Source organism: Polistes canadensis, unplaced genomic scaffold (assembly GCF_001313835.1).
Source record: "Polistes canadensis isolate GaletaPanama2010 unplaced genomic scaffold, ASM131383v1 scaffold_8, whole genome shotgun sequence".
Classification (NCBI taxonomy): Eukaryota; Metazoa; Arthropoda; class Insecta; order Hymenoptera; family Vespidae; genus Polistes; species Polistes canadensis.
Genome location: NW_014569555.1, coordinates 705017 through 730075, shown reverse-complemented (window position 1 = coordinate 730075; position 25059 = coordinate 705017). Strand labels below are relative to the sequence as shown.

The window sequence follows — 25059 nt, the reverse complement described above, 5'->3', positions numbered from 1 at the left end:
CATTAATCGATCGATCAAATGATGCTTGTTTATATAGATTAACGCCCACCGATAAGAAAAGCAAAAAAAAAAAAAAACAAGAAAGAAAAAAAAAAATTATAAACATGATGAAAACCCGTATTATTTTGTTTTATATACGAGTGAGATAGAGAAGAGACGATATCAGTCAGTGTCAGTGATACATACCGTCCTCGTGAGTTCTGACCGAGATAGGATAACTCGGGGGCCCATCACCTACGCTCGTTCCCGCCAATACCCAGATCCGATATTCTGTCCACTTTTTGAGCTCGTCCAAGACGAATCGCGTCTGATTCAGTTTGATAACCTTCGCCTCGGAATCGGAGCGTCCGCTCTCGACGACTTGTAGTTTGTAGTAAGCGATCCTCCCATTGGACCGTTCGGCAGGTGGTGGTTCCCATGTGACCAATATGGAGGTCGGGCTGATCGCTTGGCCGCTTACATTGCGAGGCGGAGCCCCGGGGACTATATAAAACTCGATTATAGGGATGGGGAAAGAAACTCAAAATTGGATTTGTCGTTACGACGATTCACGACCGAACGCTAAGTATCCAACGAATTTCTTATTTCGATAAGAGACGTCGGGATCGACGATGGTCTTCTTCTTCTTTTTCCATTTTTTTTTTTTTCTTTTTTTTTTCAAGCGAAAACAAGAAAGAAAAAGAGGGAAAGGGAGAGAGAAGGTAGTAAAAAATAAAACAGCCCTCCATCTTGTATTTAACCACTTGCGCTATAAAGACGTGCCACGCACGTCGTGTATGATGCATTTGTCCCAAAATCAAAAGCGACGTGTATACCACGTCGATAAGCAAACAAATGTCTGTCATGTCGGCTAATAAGTTAAATCGTAGTAGTGCAAGTGGTTAATGAAATCCACGGGGGAAGGGAAATAGAGCGTAAGAGGAAAGACTACCGATGACCTTGACGAGATTCTAATCGAATTAGAAAATCGGCATGCGTTGGATCGTAATCGTCGCACGAAAAAAAGGGGGAACTCTCGTTAAACGAAAACGATGATGGTTGGTTTAATATATCTTGTTAATTTTCGTAAAAGGGGTTTTCTTATATTTTCTTTTCTTTTTTTCTTTTTTTCTTTTTTTGGTCTTTTTTTTTTTGAACGGATAAAAAGTGGCTCAAGGAGTGTGAGTAAAGTAGAACATAAACGAAAAGAAGAAAGTATAACATGTCATTAAAATCGATCCTTGAACAGTCGAAAAGAAGATTACGTGATTAGAGTACGTTGTTCTCTCAATTTTCGACAATAAAATGTTGTCGAAGGTTATTATTAGAGGATTAACGTCGTTAATTTCTAACGCAAAGGTATAGATTGATTTATGCTTGATAATGGGGATAAATTGGGCGCCGAATCAACGACGTTATCCTTTTTTATTTTTCATTTTTCCTTTCTTTTTTTTTTTTTTTTCTTTTTTTTTTTTTTTTTTTTTTTCCTTTTGTATTTTTTTTTTTGTTTGTTTTTTCGCTTTTCTCTTATTTATATATATATATATATGTATATATTATATATTACTATATGTATATTGTAATATAGTATATTATATATACATATATATATGTATATATAATTTATAATTATTTAACGAGGGACAGAAAGTACGAAAAAATGAAAATAACGGACGTAAATTATATGTTATCGAGAATGAAAAGAGGTGCCCAAAATGCACACATATATTCGATGCAGTGCTTAGTGCAATTTATATGTAATGATATGTACGTATATATATATAGATATATATAAAGTGGCATCCAAAAACGGCTTTCTTAATTTGCAACGCATGCAGTCATTCTCACTCTCCCACGCTTCATCACGTTTCCAACGATTTCTATTCTCCCTCTCCATATTATATTTTATATTAGATTTTATAATACGTGTAATATACATACGTATATTTCTCGTATTACATTTTTTTTCCTTTTTTTTATTATTATTATTTCTTTTTCTTTTTTTTTCAATTTTTTTTCATTCTTATCCTCGTATATATAAATGTTTTCTAATATCTCTCTCAAAAAAAAAAAAAAAAAAACGAATCCTATTTCTATCTTTTATTTTTCACATTCTTGCATTATTTAATTAGAATTTTTTTTCTTTTTTTTTTCAATAATTTTATTTCACTCGACTTTACTATCATTGTACTTAATTATATTGTTGTTGAATATTTTCTTCTTTTTTTTTTTTCTTATGTTATCTTTTTTTTTTCTTTGTCTAATTACTCTCAACTCTAACCGTACGATGATTACTTTTAATTACTTTTTTTTTTCCTTTCTTTTATTTTCTTTTTTCTTTTTACAACGAGATTATACTGTATTGGAATATAGTAAGAAAAAGGTGTTTGTTTGTGCATCAATAGAGATAATATAATAGCTTACGCTACTTTTGCGGGAGCGTCTAGCGCTACAGCATCTCCTACCTGCTGTGCCAAAACGATTTTTTTCAACGATCGTGCAAGGGTGAAACGCATTTCGTGAGCAAAAAAAAAAAGAAAAAAAAAGACATAAAAATGGTGAGAGTCACGATATGCATTAACCCCAGACGACCGAATTTCAAATCGACATGCAACTGGCACTCCTCGCTGCGTGAACTCACTCATTTCTCGATTCGGCTCTCATTTTTCTGCTTACCGTACTGTTTCGTGCGAACTGGACAAGGTATCGTCGTGGCACCCTCTCCTCGTTGACTTCTAGCAGCCAACCAGATGTAATAAAGCGTGTTAGGGTAGAGACCGGTCAAGGTATAGTTCTCGGTCACTGGTATTCTCCGATGATGTTTTTCCTTTTGATGAAAAACAAAAGAAAAAAATATGAAATTAATTTTACGACTCGTGGGTGATCGTATGAAGGTGAGGATTTATTAGCATAGATATGACCCGTATATGGGTTCTTAATAACGAAAGGGTTAAAGTATATCCAGACGTAATCGTAATAAAAGAAGTAATTTGTATTGTTTGAAGTATTCAATATTTCGAAAAGTTAATTTTTGTCGTTATAGATAAAATCATTTATAATTATAGATTAAAAGTTAGATATTTGTTTGTTTGTACCTTAGCATAAGTATCGTTCCAATAAAGCTCATAGCTGAGAATATTCTCGCTGCTATGAGCAGGTTTGCTCCAATGGAGCGTCACCTTGGTCTCCCCAACGTCAGCAACCGTCAACATCTCCGGTTGACTTGGTACCCCTTGTTGAGTTTTAATTTGAATAGGTGCACTTAAAGGGCCAGGTCCAACACTGGTAAGGGCTTGAACTCTAATGGTGTAGATGGTGTGAGGTGTTAGATCGGATAGGGTTGTTAACTGACTGTTGTCGACCATCTGATGTTGCCATGATGCCATTGGTTGATTCGGATCCATCGTGTAGTAAACCTTGTAACCCTAAACGAAATTGTATATGCATCGTTAATTATCTTTATTAAAATATTGTTATTATTTTATTTTGTTTCGTTTAAACGTGAAGATAATTGTAACAATGGGCATATAGTTTAATTATAAATTCAATTTTTTATTCATATTATTCCAATTATACTTTCAGTTCGAAATCTAACGCTTCATATACTTAACGATTTAATAATTTGACTAATTGAGATATTATTATATAAATTTAATGATATAAAATCAAATTTTGTTCGATAATTTGATTTATGTTAATTGACTTTAGTAATTATTGGCACAAATATTGTAAATTTGGTTGAAAAAATTGAAAAGCAAATATACCGTCACTTGACCGTTAGGAGTTTCTGGTTCGTCCCATTGTATGACCATCGTGCTAGAACTTAAAGGTCGGACCTGAACCTTTCTTGGCGCAGTACCCGGTTCTAAAATAGACAAAACTTAATTAAATCATTTCTCGAAAGATTATTCTATTTCAATTGAAACGTAATCAATCGATTGGTTGGTTAGTCACGCGAGAAAATGATATCAGAAAAAAAAATAGAGCCCTAGATACCAAATTATACATGACTAAACAAGAACGAGTGATTAAACAATAAAACTAAAGAACAAATAGAAAAACAAGAGAAAAAAACAAATAATCTACCCTTTGATCGTAATGAAATAAACACACAGAGAGACACGCACAGATACCAAATGAAAGGACACCCATGTGACGGCAATAAACCATGTGATCGACGTAGAAAAATAAGAAATGATTATTCAAATTAATTATACCCAACAAAATAAATAGGATAAAAGGAAGAAAACACATGTGTGCGTATATTCTACCAGTTTTACACATATACATTAATCAATTAATAATATAAGTACACGCGTGTGAATATAAGTGTGAACAGAGATGATTGAAAATGAAATAATTTTGTGTTGATAGAGAAATAGATGAAAATAAATATAAAACAAATAGAATACAAAAAATCAAATAATTAAGAAATGTTACTACGTCACTCTTAGAATGATAATCTCACTTACTGGCACCTCCATTTGTCGATTCCGCTATTGGGGGGGAGAGAAGAAGAAAAAACGTCAAAAGATTATTATCGATTATTCTCAAAATATGTCAAGTGACATCGGTGCATCGGTGGAAATACGAAAAAAATTATATTTCAATATTTGACAGATTTGAAAGAAGAAAGAAAAAAAAAACAAAACAAAAAGATTATAAATAAAAGTATCAGACACCAATGACAATTACAACAGCAAGGTACAACAAGAAAAGATGAAGAACAAGAAGAAGAAGAAATAGGAACAACGTACGTAATACATGAAAAATTAATGAATTTTCTTTTCGTTTTTCCACACGGATAAAGGGGGGTGTGAAGTGTGCTACTATACGGTTTTTTTTTTAAGGGGGAAAGGTGCAATTTCGCGTGCCGTCTCTCCGCAGATTCTTTTTTTTTTCAATCCTCTTTCTCCCTTTCTCTCTCACTCTCTCTCTTTCTCTCTCTCTCTCTCTCTCTCTCTGTATTTTATTTTATTTCTTTTTCTTAAATCTCACTTTTTTTTTTGTCCTTTCCCCTTCTCGTTCGAGGACACCTTTCAAAAATCAGTGATGAGAAGGTGTCGATACGATGAGAAGGGGTTAGGTTTCATGATTTTTAGCGGTGATTATAAATGACGATGATAATTATGATGATCATTATGACGATGATGATGATGATGATGACAATTATTATGATTGTTATGACGATGATAATGATGATGATAATGATGATGATGATGATGATGATGATAGTATAGGGACAAAAAAATCTTCAACGGGACGAGACGTTGAAGCGCGACGCGCCGAAACGGTCCAACAAAAACACACACACACACACATACCCACATTAATGCAAAGTGCTATAGAGAGAAGGGAGAGCAGGTGTAGTTGGTGATGGTGGTGGTAGTGATAGTGATAATAGTGATAGTGGTAGTGGTGATGCTGGTGGTGGTGGTGATGGTGGTGATCGGTTATAAAAAGGTGGAAAAAAATGTACTTGTCACTTACATGAACCAAATCGTGCGTCCACGGCGGGACAGCATGTAAAAAAAGGTAGAATTTCCCTCAAAAAATTTGTCAAAATTCTTTTTTTTTTTCTCTTTCTCTCTCTCTCTCTCTCTCTTTCTCTCTCTCTCTCTCTTTCTTTCATTCTCTCGTTCTCGCTCGCTCGCGCGACGACACAAAAAAGTTTCGCTACGTTCTACGTGCAAAAAATTTGTAAAACCCTTCTTTTTTTGTACCCCCTCCCCTCACCCCTTTATTTTTGTTAATTCTTTTTTTTTTATTTCTTTTTTTTTTTTTTCAACCAGGCTACCGTTATTCGTACCGAGATTAGTATGTCCCCTCGCGAGTAATCGTGTTGTTTCATTCGCGCGAGAGACGATCGGGAAGTGTTCATTTAAGTTTTTTTTTTTCTTTTTCCTTTTTTTTTTTTTTTTTTTTTTTTTTTTTTATTTAATATCTTTTTGTATAGTCGAACGTGCTATTTATGTAAGTGTATGTTAAATATATATACATATATGTATATATATATATATATGTATTGTATTTATGTATGAATGTATGTACTTGTAATATTTACACGTATTTAACGATTTTCTTTTCTTTTCTTTTCTTTTTTTTTTTCTATATTCAGATATATTTGCGTATATATGAGTGTATATATATTTACGTATTTATATGTATATATATTTAATTATAAATGAGTTTTGCTCTCTCGTGAAAGTGCGAAAATGAAAATGTGAATTATTCAAGCCTTGTTTTAGCTGTAGTCACTCGTATAATTATTTTGTACCTACTATGCAAGGACGAGATTTCGGTTCTGATAGAATTTTGTGATTTTAAATAAAAAAAAAAAAAAAAAAAGATAAAAAAAACATAGAAATGGCAGACAAAACGAGTGAGAAGTTGAAAACAAATCGAAATTTTATTTACATCGCATTGGAATTCTCGTCCTTATTTCAAATTCTCGTTTCTAATGAAAAATTTATATATATTATGTTTAATTATGTAATTATTTTTTTTTTAACAAATTGTTTTTTCCAATCATTCCTCGTTTTTCAAAACGCGTAAACAGAAACGAGAATATGAATCTGGGAGGAATAAAAAATTTTATATAAAGCTGCTGCAAACGTTAGGTAAAGGCTTTTTCCTTTTTTTTTTTTCTCTATGCAATATGCAATATGCAATATTATGCAATGAAAAAGAAAACGAATAAAAGAGAGAGTACGACGATAAATATAATTATATGTATTTCAAAATACATATAATATATATGTATAAAATACATATATATATATATAGGAAAAGTAAAAAAAAAAAAAAATAAAAAATGTTGAAAATAAGATTGATGATGATCGTTATATTTTACTGACTTGTTTCACCAGTGGTGACTGTCACCGGGGCACTTGGGGGACCACGGCCGATGTGGTTCACGGCTATCACATAAAGCTCGTACTCCGTGTAAGGACTAAGACTTCTGACGTGGTAATACATCGTTGTGATACCGGAAATCTCGGTGAACGGCTGATTAGCCTGTTTAGGTTTGTGTTGGATTACATAGTATTGCAATTCGTCTGGTCCCTTGTAGGACCAGCTTAACTTTACTGAAGTTGCAGTGATGTCGGACACTTGAATGTTTTCCGGTGGACTAGGAAGGGCTGAAGAAACACAATCATTCACATATTATATCATTATCAATATTTTTATATAATATATGATCATACAAATATAAGAAATATTTTCCATATCAGCGTTTATCAATTTACCTAAGACAAAAAGTGTCATATATTAAATCAATCCAAATATTTTATTCTTATAAAATTATCAGAAAGTGTGTTCAGTAAAATATAGATTTCAATCAAATCACAATTTATCGAGTTTCTTGGTTAAAGAAGATTGAAAATCGCTGATTTATGTATATGCATAAGAGTTTGCTTCTTCAATTCCCATCTCCATTTCTCTCTCTCTCTCTGTCTATCTCTTGAAAATGAGAGGTGCGAATAGAAGGAAAATTTCATCATCAGCATATACGATGGGCCGATAGTAACAGAAGCGTAAGCCGATCAATTAGCTATTAGGATTATACGTTAGTGTTGATGGAAGGTAGGACGACGCGTTGCTTCCATGATGGATGGGATTTATATTAGACGATCCATAATAAGTATGAATGAGGAATAGAAGGGGATGATGAGGGGTTTGGAGGGTGAGGTTACTTGATCGAAGGTAAGGTTAAGTCGTTGGAGTGACGTTAAGCATTAGAATACACATACACACACATATATATAGAAATCAGTATGGTAATTTCCTTCTATACGCACATTGAACTTTCACCATAGACGTGGCATGTATGACACCGATATTACTCGAAGCTGTACAAGTATAATTAGCCGATTCCTGAATGTCGGTCAGGTAAAGAACATTTTTGCCAACTGGAAGATTGTCGTCAGGAGTTATGTCAGTTGCTGGATCCTTTCGCCATTGTACAACGGGCATTGGTGCACCCACAGCAACGCAGGTCAGATTCAGGGAAGCTCCTAGCGTGACGTCGCTCACGGGTGGTGGTGGTATCGAGAAGCTCGGGGCAACTCGACGAACTAAAAGCAGAATACATTTTTAATGGTCGTCGTCACAACTCTTTTATTTCTCTCTTGATCCATCTGGGGAAGGGGAAGGGGGAGTGGAAGCTGGGCGGGATAGTATCGTTTGTACTGTTCGACCATGCTTCCGTAGTTTCATTTTCCTTTTTTTTATTTTTTATTTTTTTTTTTATTCTTTTTCGTATCCAACGTATTTTTCCAACCATTCGAACCGTTGAATCTTTTATCAACGCAGCAGGAAGAATCTCGATACTGGCAGAAAAAAAAAAACGGCTAAAAAGTTTACGGTATCGTAGTAGTAATGGTCGTTTCGAATCGGAAAAAAAAGAAAAAAGGAAAAAGAATTTGACCAATGTTTAACTTTTCATCGATTATTTCTACTGACATACGTTTTTAATCATCGTCTACCAACAATTTTTATTAAGTTTACCTACGTTAATGTTAATTATCGCGATCGGGGAAGGGAAAATGATTTCGTTATAGTAAAACATTGATTTATTTCGTGCGACTTCCTAATCGTATCTAATGGATTCGTTAAAGAGACGGAATCTCGTTTGTTTGCGAGCCTCGGAAAAAGCGCATTGAATTCGATTGATACGAGCGTGAATTTCGTAATGTCTCGTTGCAATATGTATTCCCGACGCATATAATCAAACGGATGTATATATATATATGTACGTGTATTTACATATACATGCACGCAGTATAAATCTTTTCCAATATGTATGTAAAATACACACATATACACATATAAATAAATAAATGAATAAATATATAAATGCACATACCTTTAACATAGAGCATAGTCGATTTGGAATATTCCGTACCAACAGAATTGTTCGCAACGCATTCGTATTTTGCTTGATCGTTGCTGATGGAGTTGGTAATTTGCAATGTTCCTGAAACAAACGAAAAAAAAAAAAGAAAAAATGAATAATATCAAAAATAATCCATTACCTACAAAAATTACATTTCCTATTATAATTCGTATCATTTTCGTTACATTAAAACGAACCTAATATATTTATGAGAAATATCCGATAGTAAGCAAAAAAAAACAAACAACCGTTCGAAGAATGAAAAATCTAACGAAATCAATCTACTTATGGCAAAAAAAAAAGACCCAAAAATCATTCGAACGAACAACGAAACGAGAGTTAGGGTTTATAAGTTAACGAACGTCTGTATTCTGCTTGACTTATGAACCTTTTACTTTGTTTTTCGTAGCTTAATAGAGTTCCTTCCTACCGTGCTGAGAAGAGGCGTGGAGGTGTTTTCCCCATGGTTTGTTGTGAAAGTGCGAGTGAGTGTAAATGAGTAAGCGAGAAAAGGAACGATGAGAGTGGGTGGGAGGTAGGGGGTAGTGGGTAGGGGGAGGGAAACGGAGAGAGAGGGAGAGAATGAGACTAGCAAACATTACCCTCTATACCCTCATCACCCTCGGCCAGTTCGTGCAAGGTTTCGACGATGCATCAACCCCTTAGCACGATACCGCAATGATGAACTGGCTGTTGCGAGGCGTGTGATTATCTTCGCCCGACGTCACTCCTCCGGTATAATTTAACTCCCAACGAAAGTTCGCACAAGCTATACACACCTGCCACCACCCTACCACCACCACTACCACCCTACCTACCACCACCTCGTTCCAACTACCTTTTCCTCTTCCTATCTCTTTCCTTTCTCGCGAATTAGACTACGAGGAAGAGAAGGAAAAGGAAAAGGAGAAGGAAGAGGGGGCAAGGAATAGGAGGGTGTGGGAGAGGGGGAGGGGTAGATTCGCTTGAGTAAACAATGCGCCAAGCAATTCTCCCGAGAATCTTTGCAATTCTTAATTGCGCGACGTCTCGTTCATCATTGAGAATACTAATCGAAAATCTTAAGGGAGTATTCTCGAGAAATTTCTCTTATCGATCTCAAAGGAATAAGAGAGAGAGAGAGAGAGAGAGGGAGAGGGAGAAAGAAGGGATGAGATAAACCACGATGGAAAAGAGAGAGAGAGAGAAGGAGAGAGTAGATATCAAAAAGGCAAAAGCTGGTCTTAACGAGGCCTTCTCTTTCTTCGAGAAACGAAGTTTGTGAATTGAACTCGAAAAGGGTTGTTCTCTCTCCCCCCCTCCCCCTGCCCCTGCCCCCTACCCCTTGTTCCCTGCCCGTTTCCTCCCTTTTTCCTTCTTTTTCTCTAGATTATATCGTATGCAAAGACACAGTTAGAGAAAGAGAGAGAGAGAGAGAAGAACATGCTCGACAAGAACGTAGATACGTTTGCTAATGGAAGGTCTGCTTTCGGTAGCACAATCAACGGTGAAATCGAACCTGCAATCAACGTTAGTCAGATAGTACTCCTGCCATTACCTATTCAACCTGCTTAATTTAAACCTGCAAGAATAGTGGACCACCTACTTTAGCATCGACAATTTCGATAGTTTCTAACCGAGGAATAATGGGTCATAGGACTTTTTTTTTTTTCTTCCCTATATGGTCTTTTTTTCTCTTCTTTTTGTTCTTCTTCTTTTAGCTCGAGGAAGTTTTTATGAAAGAAAGAGAGAGAGAGGGAGAGAAAAGAAGGAGGGGTAGTCGTGTTGAAGGGTCGCAAAGGGTAGAAAACACTCCATCACACGAAGTAAGAAGGTTGGTAGGTACCTGGTCTGATATCTTGTACGATCGGAATACGTAATCGTGCCTCATCTACAATTTCTCGTAAACCGAGCAGGAAAGAGAACGCGTGGCCATAACGTTAGAGGATCTTTCTTCGAGTCACGTGCCCATTGTTAGCACTACACACACCCAACGAAAAAGTTATATGGTTTTATTTTTTCTTCTTTTTTTTTTTCTTTCCCTTTTTTTCTTTTAAAGGACCGTTCGAATAAGCCGGAAGCAGTTATTTTCTTTTTCTTTTTCAATTTTCTTTTTGTTTCCCCTTCGAATGGGATACACCACTTTCCTCTCCCCCATGCATGTTATAATAGTTAGCTTTAATAAATTAACAAAATAAATTTATTTTGTTAATTTGTTCGAATTATTTTCTTTGTTTTTTTTTTTATATTATTTATTATTCGGTATATATATGTATATTAAATGTAATTGACCATGTAAGAAATTTTGATTCGTACTACTTAAAGTCTGCCTGATTTTCTGACAAAGAACTTTGATTCGTACTACTTAAAGTAGTCGATAACTATGAGAATATTATTCAACATATTATTATGAAAAGATTTTTATAAAAGATTGTTACGTTACATGTTTCGAATATTGAAACTTCTCTACACTGATATACTAATTTATAATTAAGTTAGGTATCTAAGTATCTATATGTGTACTTATACATCATGAAATAAATTGATCAGAGATATATATATATATATGTATTTAAAGGTTAACGTAAAGTTACAAGTAAACTACTCTCGATGACGAACGATTAACTTGGAGAAGGTAATATGAGTTTTAGTCGAGGAGGAAGAAGTTCTCTCTCTCTCTCTCTCTCTCTCTTTCTCACCCTTATACTTGTCTTGTTATGAATTGTACATGATCGACGCACGCGAAAATTTTCACGAAAATCGTGTTTAGAAACGTACTGACAGTTTCTAATGCAGTATATATGTATACGAGTATACCAACGTTATAGAAAAGATGAGACTCTGACGTTACCTCGCGTAACAAGATACGTTAAAACGTTTCAAAATAAATAAACAACAAATAAAGAAGAAGAAGAAGAAGAAATAGCTAAAAACAAAAAACGTAAAGGAAAGCAAGAATAGTAAAAAAAAATATCTCGCTGAAGAAAAAATATTTGTGTACTATTCTTTTCATAGGAGAGAGAGAGAGAGAGAGAATTATCATATTTTTGTATCTTCTATTATAGTAAGGGTAAGAGAGATTGTTGTTGAAATAACTTAAATCACAAAATTCGATTGTAAGAGAGGGAAGAAAGAGTCTGATGGGTTAGTATATGCATATATATACACACACACATATATATTATATATCTACTTGTTCTCTTTCTAGGCTCTGCTCAAACACAGTCTCGACGAGTAGACAGGTAGAAGTATACTTTACGATCGAATGCCTTCAGTGTAAACATATTCGTTATTTGAATTCTATCGAGATCGAATTCTCACTTCGTAGTATAGTACATGCTATTACCACCATCACCACCACCGTTACTACTACTACTATTACTAAACGCAGCAGACACAAATTTACTCTCCGCACTTTTTTTTCCTGAGCCCTCAGCGTGAGAGTAACTACCACCAGGCCCTCATTATCGGCAAAGCCTCCCTCCTCACTTATTTTTCCTCTCGCAAGATACGACGAGGGTGAGTAGTTACGAGGTTTGGATGCCATATTCGTGAAAAACGTTTCCTACTACGATGTTACATTTGTGTAGACTATCATTGTAGACATCCGTGGAAACGCGTCGTGACTATATTTCGCATTTGCTCTACTCTTTTCCACCCATCCCCCCACACACTACCTTCTCCTCCTCTTTTTCTTCTTCTTCTTCTTCTTCTTCTGGCAATATTAAATGTAAGGAAAGATATTTCAATATTGATTCACAAATACGATGTAGGTGGAAAACGTGCACGGAGTAAAGGTGTATATGAGAAAGAGAGTGTATATGTGTGTTTGTGTGAGAGAGAGAGAGAGAGAGAGAGATGGTTCTCTTGTCGTCTCAACTTCCTCTTTCTCTTTCCTGTTTCTCTCTCTCTCTTTCTCGTCCTTTTTTTTCTTTGCTACGTACCACGACATCCCATAAATATGTATACATATTTATGCCTAGCACATGCCATCCCCCTCCTCCTCCACCCCCCCCCCATAACCCGTCTTCTTTGGCACGCTTCGAAGAAAACGCCTTCGTCTTTCATTCCCCTTTACACTCCCCTAACTTCGAATGATCTCACTTAGACGAATTTTTCTTCGAGAAAGATTTTCCTTCTTTTCCTTTTCTTTTCATTATTTTCTTTTTCTCCCCCTTTTACGACCATTCATTCAATCACAATATTCATATTTTTTTTTCTTTGCTTCACGACAGACAATAGTATATGTAATTCAATTCAAATGTCATTTACGTTCCCGATTGTTTCTTTCCTTTTTTTTCTTTTTTTAAAGCATCGTGTATAGACTAAAAAAAAGTCTCTCCTAACTGTTGAAATATTCTCAATCTTTCAAGCAAGTGAATTTTCAATAATTCTTGCATAAAATATTCTAAAAAGAATTAATCGTAATTATTCTACGTATTGAATTCCGATCGTGGTTTCAATGAATAAATCGATACTTAAATTACAATTATTATGATAAAACTTTTGGAATATTTGTCAAACTTCTGGAAACGTATAGTTTCAATTCACACATAGATAATGACGATTAATTCTTGATTTCCTTTTCGTCAAAGATTCACGATAATAGTACGAAAGGAAGAAAGGAAGGGGATGAAAGAGAAAGAAACAAAGAAAGAGAAAGAGAAATAGAGAGAGAGAGAGAGAGAGAGAAAGAGAGGTGGGGGGAGTTTTTAGGGGTTGATTGGAAAGGGAAGATGTACGATCGCGTTCTACTTCGACTAATCAAAGAGCCGAACGTGAGCCGCATTAACGTCAAAAGCGGAATACTCCCCGGCGTTTAGCAGGATGGCACCACCGGATACAAGGGTGCGGGTAAACGGAAGATCATGCGGGCACAGGAATGTCTTTGGTAAAATGCTTTAAGCGTTCACTCGAGCGAGAACGTCGTTCGTCTTCCCGTACGTCTCGTGTTTTACCCCTTTACTGCAATCGTACAAAATACCTCAGCAGTAGTAGCAGCAGAAACAGTACCAGCAATTGCAAGCTACGAATGCGTTCACTAACAACCTGCTTTCTAATATTCCTCTCCCTCTTCTTCATCCCTCTTAACTACTACGACTATCACCCCCCTCTCTCCCCCCCCCCATCCCCATAACGTAGAAACCTGACGTTTGTAAATCAACTCGGCTGAATTCTCTTCTTTTCCTCTCATTACTCACTTTGTCAAATGTTAACTCGAGTTGAAGGCAAGTTTCTTTTTAATATTGGAAACTTAACAAATGGAACAGCAAAATATGATCAATGATATTATATCGTATATATATGTGTGTGTATACGTATAGGTTTATCGATCTGTTAAAAAGTAACCAATATTGATATGATCCCGATTTTATGCGTTATGTAATTCATTGATATATATATATATATAGGGTAGGAATAATATTTATTCTTTCGTAGCAGAATTTTGTGAATTCTAAATTTTTAAGATTTTCTTCAGATTTATTGTTATCGTGATAGATATACAGCTTATAAAAATTACGTATTATGTATATTATTCGTTTTAAAAAACATTCTGTGTGTATATTAAAATAAGTTAAGAAATCCACATCAGAAAATAATAATAATAATAATAATAATTATTATTATTATTAAAATAAGTGATATTTTTTTTTTACTAAGGAATAACTGAAGTAAATGTATATCTGCTATTACAATTGGCAAAATGTCATGATTCGTAAAGAACTTCAAAGCGAGAAAATCGAAGAAGAAATAGAAGAAAAATTCTCTTTTGGATAGACGATGATTGCATAAGAAACCCAGTACTTTCAAGGATTGTGACTAAAAAGAAGTGAATAACGGGACAAAGGTTCGTTTAAGGTAACGAACACCAATCTTATATATTCGTTTCGAACTATAGTACTTTTATTTCCACTTTTATATTCGTCAAATGGGAAAAAGAATAGAGCAAAGTCTCGAAGGTATGTAAGCATATATATATATATATATATATATATATATAAATATACACATATACATATGTATATCAGCTAACATTTCGTGTTTCTTCGTCCTTTTTTCGTCTGGTTTTTCTGGGAAGAAAAAGAAAAGAAAAAAAAGAAGGAATAGGTGGGTGGTTTTGCAGAAGGTGGTTGGTCGAGGGTGAGGTAACTCACTCAAGTTCCATTCGTATAGGCGGCGTTATAAGTCAAGTTCCCTAAGGTAAAGGGTGGTCTAATGGTCCTAAGGGAGCTTCTCGAAGGGTTCGTTGCTTCGCTTGGTTTAGCATTGGGAAAGGGGGAAAGGGAAAAGGGAGCGAGGGAGTTTAACTCGAAGGTGGAAAAGACGGTCCGTGCGAAGTTGGTTGGTTGGTCTAGCAAGAGGTCCCTACTGAGAGTTTTGAAACGTGCTAGAAAGGTTCAGCCTTGTTTCGCGATGATGTTTCTACTAGGAAAGTGGGAGAAAGATGGAGAGAAATGGAGTAAAGGGTGAGAAGGTGGGGGTGGGTGGGGGGAGTTAAAAGAGCCGAAGAACGGTGGGAATTTCAGCACAGGTGTTAAGCCTTGCCTGTTGTACCCATATAACTCTCGAGGTTTGTTTCGAACTTGGAATCATCCCTTTTCTTCGCACCCCCCCCTTTTGCCGCCCTCTTCTCTCCTCATTCTCTATTGTATCTCTCTCTTTTACACTTACTCTACTGTAGGCCAACGAGCTTTAATGGTTGAAATTTTACGAGTGTTGACGAAGAGTTAACTATTCTCTCTCTTTCTCTCTCGTGCTTCTTCTATATCCATGCTGCTTTTATTCCTTTACTTTGTCCTTATTCCCTTTAGACGTAACCCTAAACTTCCCACGCTTAAACGGAGACTGTGAAATATAATTTAACGATTGGATATATTAAGTTCTTATGCTTCTATACATGTCTCTTGTATTTTCTATCCTCCCATCCTTTCGAAAGAGACAATTTATACGATAAGAGAGAGAGAAAGAGAGAGAAAGAGAAAGAGAGAAAGTTTGTTGGATTAGTGAAAAAGAAATAAGAATATATTATCTATAACTATTTCGAGATCTTTAATAAACGTTGCTTAAGATTAAATGAGACGTTAAACTGATTTAACTTACGCAAAAGTGGGAGAAATCTAATTAAAACGGGACAAACTTCTCTTTAGAAAGTAACAAACAAACAAAACTTTATTTCGAGATGCGTGAGATGTATTCTTTAACGAAATCTTCATTATTATTATTATTATTATTATTATGTTAATGTGTATCCAATTATATGCTCGAATTCATTTTATTTGCACCGAAAAATTTTAACATCATAGATAATTATTTTAGTAATAATATCTTCATAATAAATTATTTTTTAAATGTCTGACTATATATATACTCGTGCTATTTAAAAATGTCTGACCAAAATGGATGTCTGATTCGTACTATTTAGAAATGTCTGACCATAATGGATGCCTGATTCGTACTACTTAGAAATGTGTCTGATCATATAAAAACGCTTTGTATTTTACTATTTAAAAATATCTGATCATAATGAACGACGAATTCGTACTACTTAGAAATGTCTGATTATAGAAAGACGCTTTGTATTTTACTACTTAAAAGTATCTGATCATAATGAACGACTGATTCGTACTACTTAGAAATGTGTCTGATCATATAAAAAGGCTTTGTATTTTACTACTTAAAAATATCTGATCATAATGAACGACTGATTCGTACTACTTAGAAATTTCTGATCATATATGAGAATTTGCTTCGTACCATTTAAAACTATTACAATTTTTTTCTGATATAAATTTGCATCGTTGCTTGCGTATCGAAAAATAAAAAGAATATCGAAAAGTATGAGTTTAAACGGGTCTTACGTTTTACACGTGATTTTCTAGGATTTATGAAAGCGTTCCTTTCGGCACGATGGACATCATCCTTCAGACGCACTACGTTTATGATTCCAACCTTTTTCTTCTTCCCTACCTAGGTACATCCATTTTCCAGGGGTTAAACTTTATACCGTCAAGGTTGGCGTGTGTATATACGCGCGTAAAGAAAAAGAGAGAGAAAAGGGTATAACGTTTTCTCATGATCTACTCTTTGCAGTACATTAAGCCATATATTTTATGGTATAAGAGAAGTGAAGGTGGGATGATACCGTATGGTGAAACAGGTAATGATATCGGCAGGGAGGAAAAGTGACTATGAGACATGGGAATGGTATGCGAGTTAGTGACTGATGCGTGTTGTCTCTTGAACAGAGGTTGTCAACCATTTATTTTTATTCATTTCTAAAAATTATTCCCCACATTATTATTATTATTATTATTATTATAATATTTATTATTCAGTTTCACAATTTGATTGATTTTTATACTAATTATTGTTATAATAATAATAACAACAGCAACCACATTAATAATAATAACAATAAAAAGTATTATGGAAAAACAAGTGAACAATTTAAAAACATTTATCTATCTCGTAACAACAAAAGAGACGCTGCATCGGGTAACGTCCTAGTTGCAAGTTGCAACACATAGCAATGGTTGGAAAGGGGGTAGGAGGAGGTGGAGGTGGAGGAGAAGGAGGATGGGTGGTTGGTTTACTGGGATGCATCCTTCCTACCACGTTCTAATGTATACTTTTCACGTCGCGGTAAAACTGCGAGCTTCGTGTGCCGTAAAGATAGTCGAGCGAATAACGGCAGCGCATGCCGGGTATTACGCGACGTACCTCGCTCGATAATGATACCGCACCCGACGATAAAAACAAAGTGAAACCCTTATTCTCTCTCTCTTTTTTTCTTTCTCTTTCTCTTTCTCTCTCTTACTATGCCCACGATGACGCGTTTTTCGCTGCGTTGCTCGTGCGAAAAACGAGGCCGTTTTTACCCCAAGATAACTACTTCCTTTTCTTTTTTCTTTTTTTTGCATTTTCTTTTTTTTTCTTTTTTCCTTTCCCCCTCCCCCCATTTAAATCGAGATCAAGAATTTACTTCTTCTTTTTTTATCATTTTGTTCTTTACAAAATCATATGTACGCTTTTGAAAGACTGAAATTATTGACCCGTTTTGACATATGCCCATTTGACGGGATATACCTTTTATTTATTTATTTATTTATTTATTATTGTTATTAGATTCAATCGTAATTATTTGGTCGAACAAATATTAATATTACTTTTATTTTTAACTTAATAATGGTATACTAAAGGCAATGTAATATTATCGAATAAAGTATCTAATTAAACGATAATAAATCCGTGTTTATCTATTCGATTCAGCATTTATTCCACATCCCGATATATTTAATAAAGCAAATGCCATAAACAATAAGCAAAGTTTAATATATTCATTTGAGTACCTATATTTAATTTTACTATAATAAACATGCAAGAGGTTGTGTTGTTTGTTGTTGCTTACAAATAAATATTATTCGAATAATTATTATTTTAATAATCAAATATAATACATTTATTAATATATTAGAAAAATAAGAATAGAATCATATTGTCATATTGACTTGAATTTATTATATTTATTAAATTGCAATAATTCTCGTTCCGCGGTGTGTGTTAAATAAAACAACTAATATCTGTCGAAATTTGATATGTTCTCCATTCGTAGAATCAAAAATCTAAAGTGCGCGCGAAAAACGTCATCTCGGATCTATCTTAGAATTTTTCGTATCAGGATATGCCACGTTTGGGAATATGATCTGAAATAACCGATTCCAACGAGAAATGGAAAGAAACGAAAGAAAAAGATAGACAGAAAGAAAGAAAGAAAGAAAGACAGGCAGACAGACAGACAGACAGACACCTCTACACAGAGAAAAAGAGAGATAGATAGAGAGAGAGAGAGAAAGAAGGTTGACGTAAAAATTTCGATGTCCTGAAAATTCAGTTTCCCCCCTCAGCCCTCCCTCCCCCATCCCTTCTACCTTCCTACTCTCTCTTATTTTAGATCTTCATCTGATCGATCGAAAGGATCGTGTCAGCCGATGTTATATACCCTGTGAGCCATGAGTAGGTGGAATACGTTTTATGGGAAAAGTAGCATGGATAGGAGTAAAAGAGTATTGGATAGGAGTATCTGACGACAACTACGACGATGAGGGACAACTACGATGAGGTTAACAGTAGTACTAGTAACAGTAATAGTAGTAGTAGTAGTAGTAATGGTGATATGGTTGGTGTTGGTGAACGTGAACCAATAGTCGACGCTTATGAGCACCGTATATGACCAGACACGAAGTGTACTTCGCGAAGTGGGCAGGTGTGCTCTCGGCAAACGAGATGGATGTACTGAATGTTCCCATATCGCGTGACCACTCGATCAACGCTGCTGCGAGTTGACAGTGACTTACGCACTCTGGCACTCAACGAGATATGACATGCGCCAGGGGCTCGACACCCTCTTCCTCTCTTCAACCCTCTTTACCTATTCCCCCTTCCCCGAAGCCCCTCCTCATCGTCGTCACTCTCTCTTTCTCTCTTACTCTCTTTTTCCTACTCATTCTTCTTTTTTCTTTTTTTTTTTCTATCGTTCTAGACGAGCTCAAACACTTTATTCTTCCACGTTCGATATCCTCTTTTCATCGAAAACTCATGTTCCCCGATCACTTATCTTACGTCTCTTCTCCTATGTATATGTGTGTGTGTGTATATTCTTTTATATTTTCTACTAAAATTACTTTCAATCTATTCTATCTATTTCTTTTATATGGATATTTCTTCAAAAGATATATATGTTTAGCCCTAAGCGTTATATGTCTATTGAAAATCATTTTTCATTATTTAAATATATGGTTTTTGAGAATATTTTCTAGATTATTATTTATTTGTTCGAAGTAGTGTGTGTGTGTTTTTTTTCTCAATATTTTTTGTGACAAAACCCTTAGCCATCATTATAAATGCAAATCATTTATTAGATTGTTAATTAAGTCCGTACAAATTGCGTTGATTTTTTTTTTAATTTACTCAGATCTTATTTAACTTCCTAACGATCTAATAATATTTGAAATATTGCTAAATTATTGTTCAAAGAAAAAAAGATACATCAAAATACAAATCATTTATCTTACAAAATATTGATCAAAAAAATATGTTGAACAAAATATTCAATTAATAATTAGAAGATTTATAAAAACAAAAAACAGATAAAAATATTTGCATATCAATTTGTGGATTGAGGGATTGGAACAAAAAATTGTAATATATATGTGATGAAAATAATTCGTTAAAATACAATAATAATAATAATAATAATAATACTCGAGATGAACGCTTTTTGGAAAGATTTAGTCGTGATTTGATCTTGCCATAGGTGTGCTGATATTCTATCATGCTTTGATCGCGAGTGAATGAGCAAAGTTAGATTCGAACGTGTTTGGACTATGAAGTCGAAGGTAACGGGTCACCGATGGCTAAAGCTCTGATCTTTACTACTTACCAGTCTCTAAAACCGTGAAACGTGGATTGGACGTGTCCATGGGCAGCATATTTCGTACCCAAGAGATGATGGGCGCTGGTGAACCAACAGCTCCGCAAAGCAGAACAGCCATATGACCCATCTCTACTACCTTTGCTGCTGGCGCTTGAGTGATCATCGGAAAGCCGGGTGGTAAATTCTCCGCTGTAATCAAAATTACGATACACGCATTGTAATCAATTAAAAATATTATTTTCATCATAAATACGCGAAATATTTCATAATAGAATAATAATTTATATGCCATTTCTAAGTTCACGTTTAATATATATATATTTCAATTGATTGGGAGGGACAAAACTTTTCTTGGTTACCTGATATTAGAGAGAAATATATTGCACGTTTTAATATCAGTTAATTAAAAAATTTAATGTATCAATAATTTCTTAGGTTTGTCTATCATGTATATCACTTATTAATTCAAATATTATAGCACAAACTTTCTCGGTTACATAATATCAGTAAATAAAAAATGTATTATATATTATAATATCAAGTAACAAAGGTAACTCTCGTATCAATAGGTAATTTATAAGTTAACCTAGAAACGGTACGAACTTTTTCGATCAGTTAACAATTAGATAAATTCGATCGAGTGTATTTTCTTTTTTATTTAAATTTTGAATTACTTAAATATTATTATTTGAATTGGTATGGTATTGAGATAATTTATTATAATATTGAATAAACGCATGGATGATCCTTCAAAAGTACCATTTAAACAGATAATTTAAAGGACAGATAGAAATACGTTCAAAGTTTGTTGGATCGTTCGTTAATATAGATAGAAATTTGAAAGGAAGAAGTAGCACGTTGGTAGATCTAGCAAATCCCAAGATGACCCTTCTCTACGGGTATCCGGAAGGACCAACCAAAGCCATTTTACTCTCTCAAGGGAGAGAAAGTTAAGAAAAGCCATTCGACTACTGTCCGACGCAAATACTCCTTCCATTTGCCATCATGGAAAAGGAAGCTTCTGTTTCTCCAAAAGTCTTCCACTGGATGTGGATAAATGCGAGCCACGGTGTTCCTGCCATCACCGATGAGATAAGAATTCAATGTATCCTTTGCTAAACTTTTCTCAGAAAGGATTTCATATGAGAAATAAAGAGAGAGAGAGAGAGAGAGAGAGAGAAAAGTACACCACAAATAAATAGAAAACTTTGTCAAAATTTTCCAATCGTACAATATTCTCTTCTTATTTTATTTTTCATATCTATTTTAACGATAATAATTGTAGAAATAATCTTATATTTATCGGGTTAGAGTATTTTATAATAAATAAATAATACAAGTTTGTATTATAGAGAGATTTTATTGATTAATCAAATAGAAAAAAAAAAAAACAATTTAAATAGATAATCGGTATTTATAATGAAATATTAGTACGCGAAATCCTAATGCAATTTTATCATCGATTATAAATATTGACGTGCTATTTAAAATAACGAACAAATTATTTAGACTTGAATGAAGTGTAAACTGATCGTTTGTTTGATAAAATATTTGTTGTAATCAATAAAAGTATCCGTTGCGACGGAAAATCTTCTTGGTTTATTTAGATACTTGACGAATTTATAAATAGTGTATACGAGATAGAAGATTTATCTTAGTGTTAGTAGAGAGAAACGAGATTAAACCAAACAGTTTCGAAATACACGTGGTTCGACCTACATTGCACCTGTTCTTCATGTAATTACGATGGTACTACATTAATCCTTAGGGTGAATTCTTAGTTAAATTTCAGTCCGAAGATATAGTACTCGAACTTTACGAAACTCCTTGCTTTTCTTTAGTTTCATTTTGGTTTTGAAAGATGTCTGTGTACTTCGAATGATCGGTCGAGTTCGCTGGTTTCTCCTTTCCCTTTTTCTTTTTTCTTTTTTTTTTTTAATTAATTACGAACCCTTCGATAAATTTTTCAAAATGTCTGCTAGCAAAAAACTTGATGAAATAAAATATTTCATTTCATCGCTAAATAATCCTAATTGGAAATGTTTGAATTTCAATATTGGATCTTTGTTTTGTTTTCTATTTTTCTTTTTTTTTTTTTTTTTTAATTAATTTAAAAATATGTTTTTCCATGAGAATTCTTAAAAATATACCACAGCAATGCAAGTAATTTAATTAAATTTAAAACAATATCTCACATAGAAAAGAAAAAAGAAAATTACTTGTTAAGTTAAGAAAAAATTATTACCACATACAACCCATAACAAATTTCTAATAAAATAATTAACAATAAGATATATATATATATATATATATATTTAATTGATTACATATTGGGAATCAGTGATCAAATTAAAGAATACAAATACGAACGAGAAATATAATAATGTTTTAAATGAAAAGTAAATAATGCGTTATATTATAATTAAATAATTGGGTAATTAAAGAATAAACAAATTGTCGAACTTGTCACTTAGGACATTGCTCTCAGTGTGTTAATTATTTTTTCAAAAGAGGCTTTTTTTTCTTTTGTTCTCGTTATCGTTCGAGTTATCCGGTACGTTGGCGCCAATTATATCGGTGAGAGAGAGAGAGAGAGAGAGAGAGAGAGAGTGTATAGTGTACTGACAATAGAAATCGCTCGCAGATTTCTCTCTCTTTCTCTCTCTCTCTATCTATCTATCTATCTATCTCTATCCTTTTTTCTTTTTCTTTTTTCTTTCAGTTAGTTTGTAGAACCTTTGCCACCGTCATCCCCTACGGGCAATGGCAAACAATACAACAAGAGTAGGAGGAGGTTCTCGCAAGCACAGTTACAGAAAGTCAAACGTCGAACTGTATATACATTGTCCGTTTTCTCTATTCTCACATTTCTTTCTTCAAAGTTAGGTATCACTTGGAATCGTATTTATCGTAAAACACATAAGAGAAATAATCTAAAAGAATTATCTTTTTTGGAAAGCTTTTTTTTTATCCTTTTTCACATGTGATCATTTAAAACAACTGTTTTCTTTTTTTTTTTTTCTATATTTGCTAATATCCCACATACACACACACGAGCTAATAAAATAGATGATATTTTGATTTATTAAATTTCAACAAATTTCATACGCAAAACAATTTAATATTCTTATTTATAATTAAATTTCTAAACAATATTATATTTTTCACATCGCGCAATTGAAAATTTAATAAAAATTCTCTCTTTTTATTCGACAAATTAGAAGAAAACAAAAAACAAAAAAAAAAAGAAGAAAGAAAGAAACAAAAACAATTTGAATGAATTTATTTTGACTTTTTTTCCCTTTTTATAAATGCAAATATAATTCTATCGTCACACAACCACAAACGAGAGAGAGAACGGGGTGTTGTATTATTTTGTATTTAATTAAAATCTATTATTATGGAAATATCCAATTTTATATTGAACGAACAGAAATATAGTCAATTGTTCGCGCGAGTTTTTTTTTTGTTTTTGTTTTTTTTTTCTCGAAAGAGTAAAAAAAAACGTGGAGATGGAAAAATCTATGGAAAAGATGTGTAAAAAGAAAAAAAGAAAAAAGTATAAGAAGAATATGTTATAGTCAGTAAAGATCCTTTCGATTTATCTTTCTCAACAATTCTAGGTTTTTCTCTATTTTTATCTTATTCTTTCTTTAACCTCAAGAGGTTTCTCTTCGATCACTTCCATCCATATTTTTCCATGACAACGCTTGACCACAATACATGATAAACGTCAGACAATCTTTTTACAAATGGAAGTAACTTTTGCGTTGCAGTATTGTCTAGTTATCGTTCGTCGACTCGATTTTATTCAAACGAACAATCTTTTTTCTTTCCCAAAAAATGGTATGTTTGTAACGGAACACATGTTATATTCTCTTGTGCTGCTGCATTCAATTGGATTGTTGTTTTATATTGTTTTGTTTGACGAAACGATATTGCGTTACGTTACGTTACTCAAATGCATTTATATATGTATATATATATATATATATATTTTTTTTTTATCCATAACTTTCATATAGAAAACTTGTATACGTGAAAAGCAAAATATCACGTAAATATCAACAAAATCATCCCATCGTTTTGTTTATTTATCTGAAATATTTAATAAACCTATCGAATATCTTCTCATTAATGAGTTTACAAAAATATTATACACGTAGAGGATATTGATGATATACATTATATATATTTTCTCATTTTGCAAATAGTTTATTTTCAAATATCGAAACTGAAATTTCAATATTTCATTTTCTTTTCTTTTTTTTTTTTAATATCACTCTCTTTCTCTCGTTCTCATTTCCTTTCATAAAAAAAGAACTATACAATGTTTATAGTATCATCGTTTTCATATTATTTTTCCTCTTACCATTATTTTGATATCAGTCGATAGAATACAGTATAACTTTCTTTTCATCTTATTTTTATTTTTATGTTTATAAACGTAAGTACGTGACGAGTTCCTGATCGTGGTATTTCAAAGAGGGAGAAAAAATAAAAGACAGAAAATGATAGAGGAAAAAAATAACGGATGGTAAGACGATTCGAAGTGGTGAGAGTGACTATTTGATACTCGACACGACTAACTCTCTCACTCGTCTTCCATTCTTGATTATCGTTTCCACTATTTCAATTCTTCCTATCTTTCTTTTCTTTTACGATCGCTCGTTTAGAGTTTCCTCTTATATTAGGTGATAAAGAAATTGTTTTTTGATGCGAGAAATAGCAGATTTTTCTTTTTTCACGAAAGAACCAAAAAAAAAAA

At 33.6% G+C, this 25059-nt stretch overlaps 1 protein-coding gene across 16 annotated transcripts in view; it reads right to left on the bottom strand.

The window, feature by feature from the left end:
* LOC106791425 (tyrosine-protein phosphatase Lar) overlaps window positions 1-25059 on the bottom strand; it is a 542243-nt gene that overhangs the window by 22015 nt on the left and 495169 nt on the right. For 6 of the 16 annotated variants that reach the window (XM_014757056.1, XM_014757048.1, XM_014757065.1 and 3 more), the window contains 9 exons: window positions 20298-20480; window positions 8849-8959; window positions 7782-8057; window positions 6837-7121; window positions 4452-4475; window positions 3744-3844; window positions 3075-3404; window positions 2656-2806; window positions 187-483 (listed from right to left, as the gene is read on the bottom strand). In XM_014757056.1, coding sequence (XP_014612542.1) covers window positions 187-483; window positions 2656-2806; window positions 3075-3404; window positions 3744-3844; window positions 4452-4475; window positions 6837-7121; window positions 7782-8057; window positions 8849-8959; window positions 20298-20480 — 1758 coding nt within the window. Of the gene's footprint in view, window positions 1-186; window positions 484-2655; window positions 2807-3074; window positions 3405-3743; window positions 3845-4451; window positions 4476-5469; window positions 6000-6836; window positions 7122-7781; window positions 8058-8848; window positions 8960-20297; window positions 20481-25059 lie in introns of those variants that run through there. The other 10 variants (XM_014757139.1, XM_014757148.1, XM_014757156.1 and 7 more) reach the window with 5 other exon arrangements.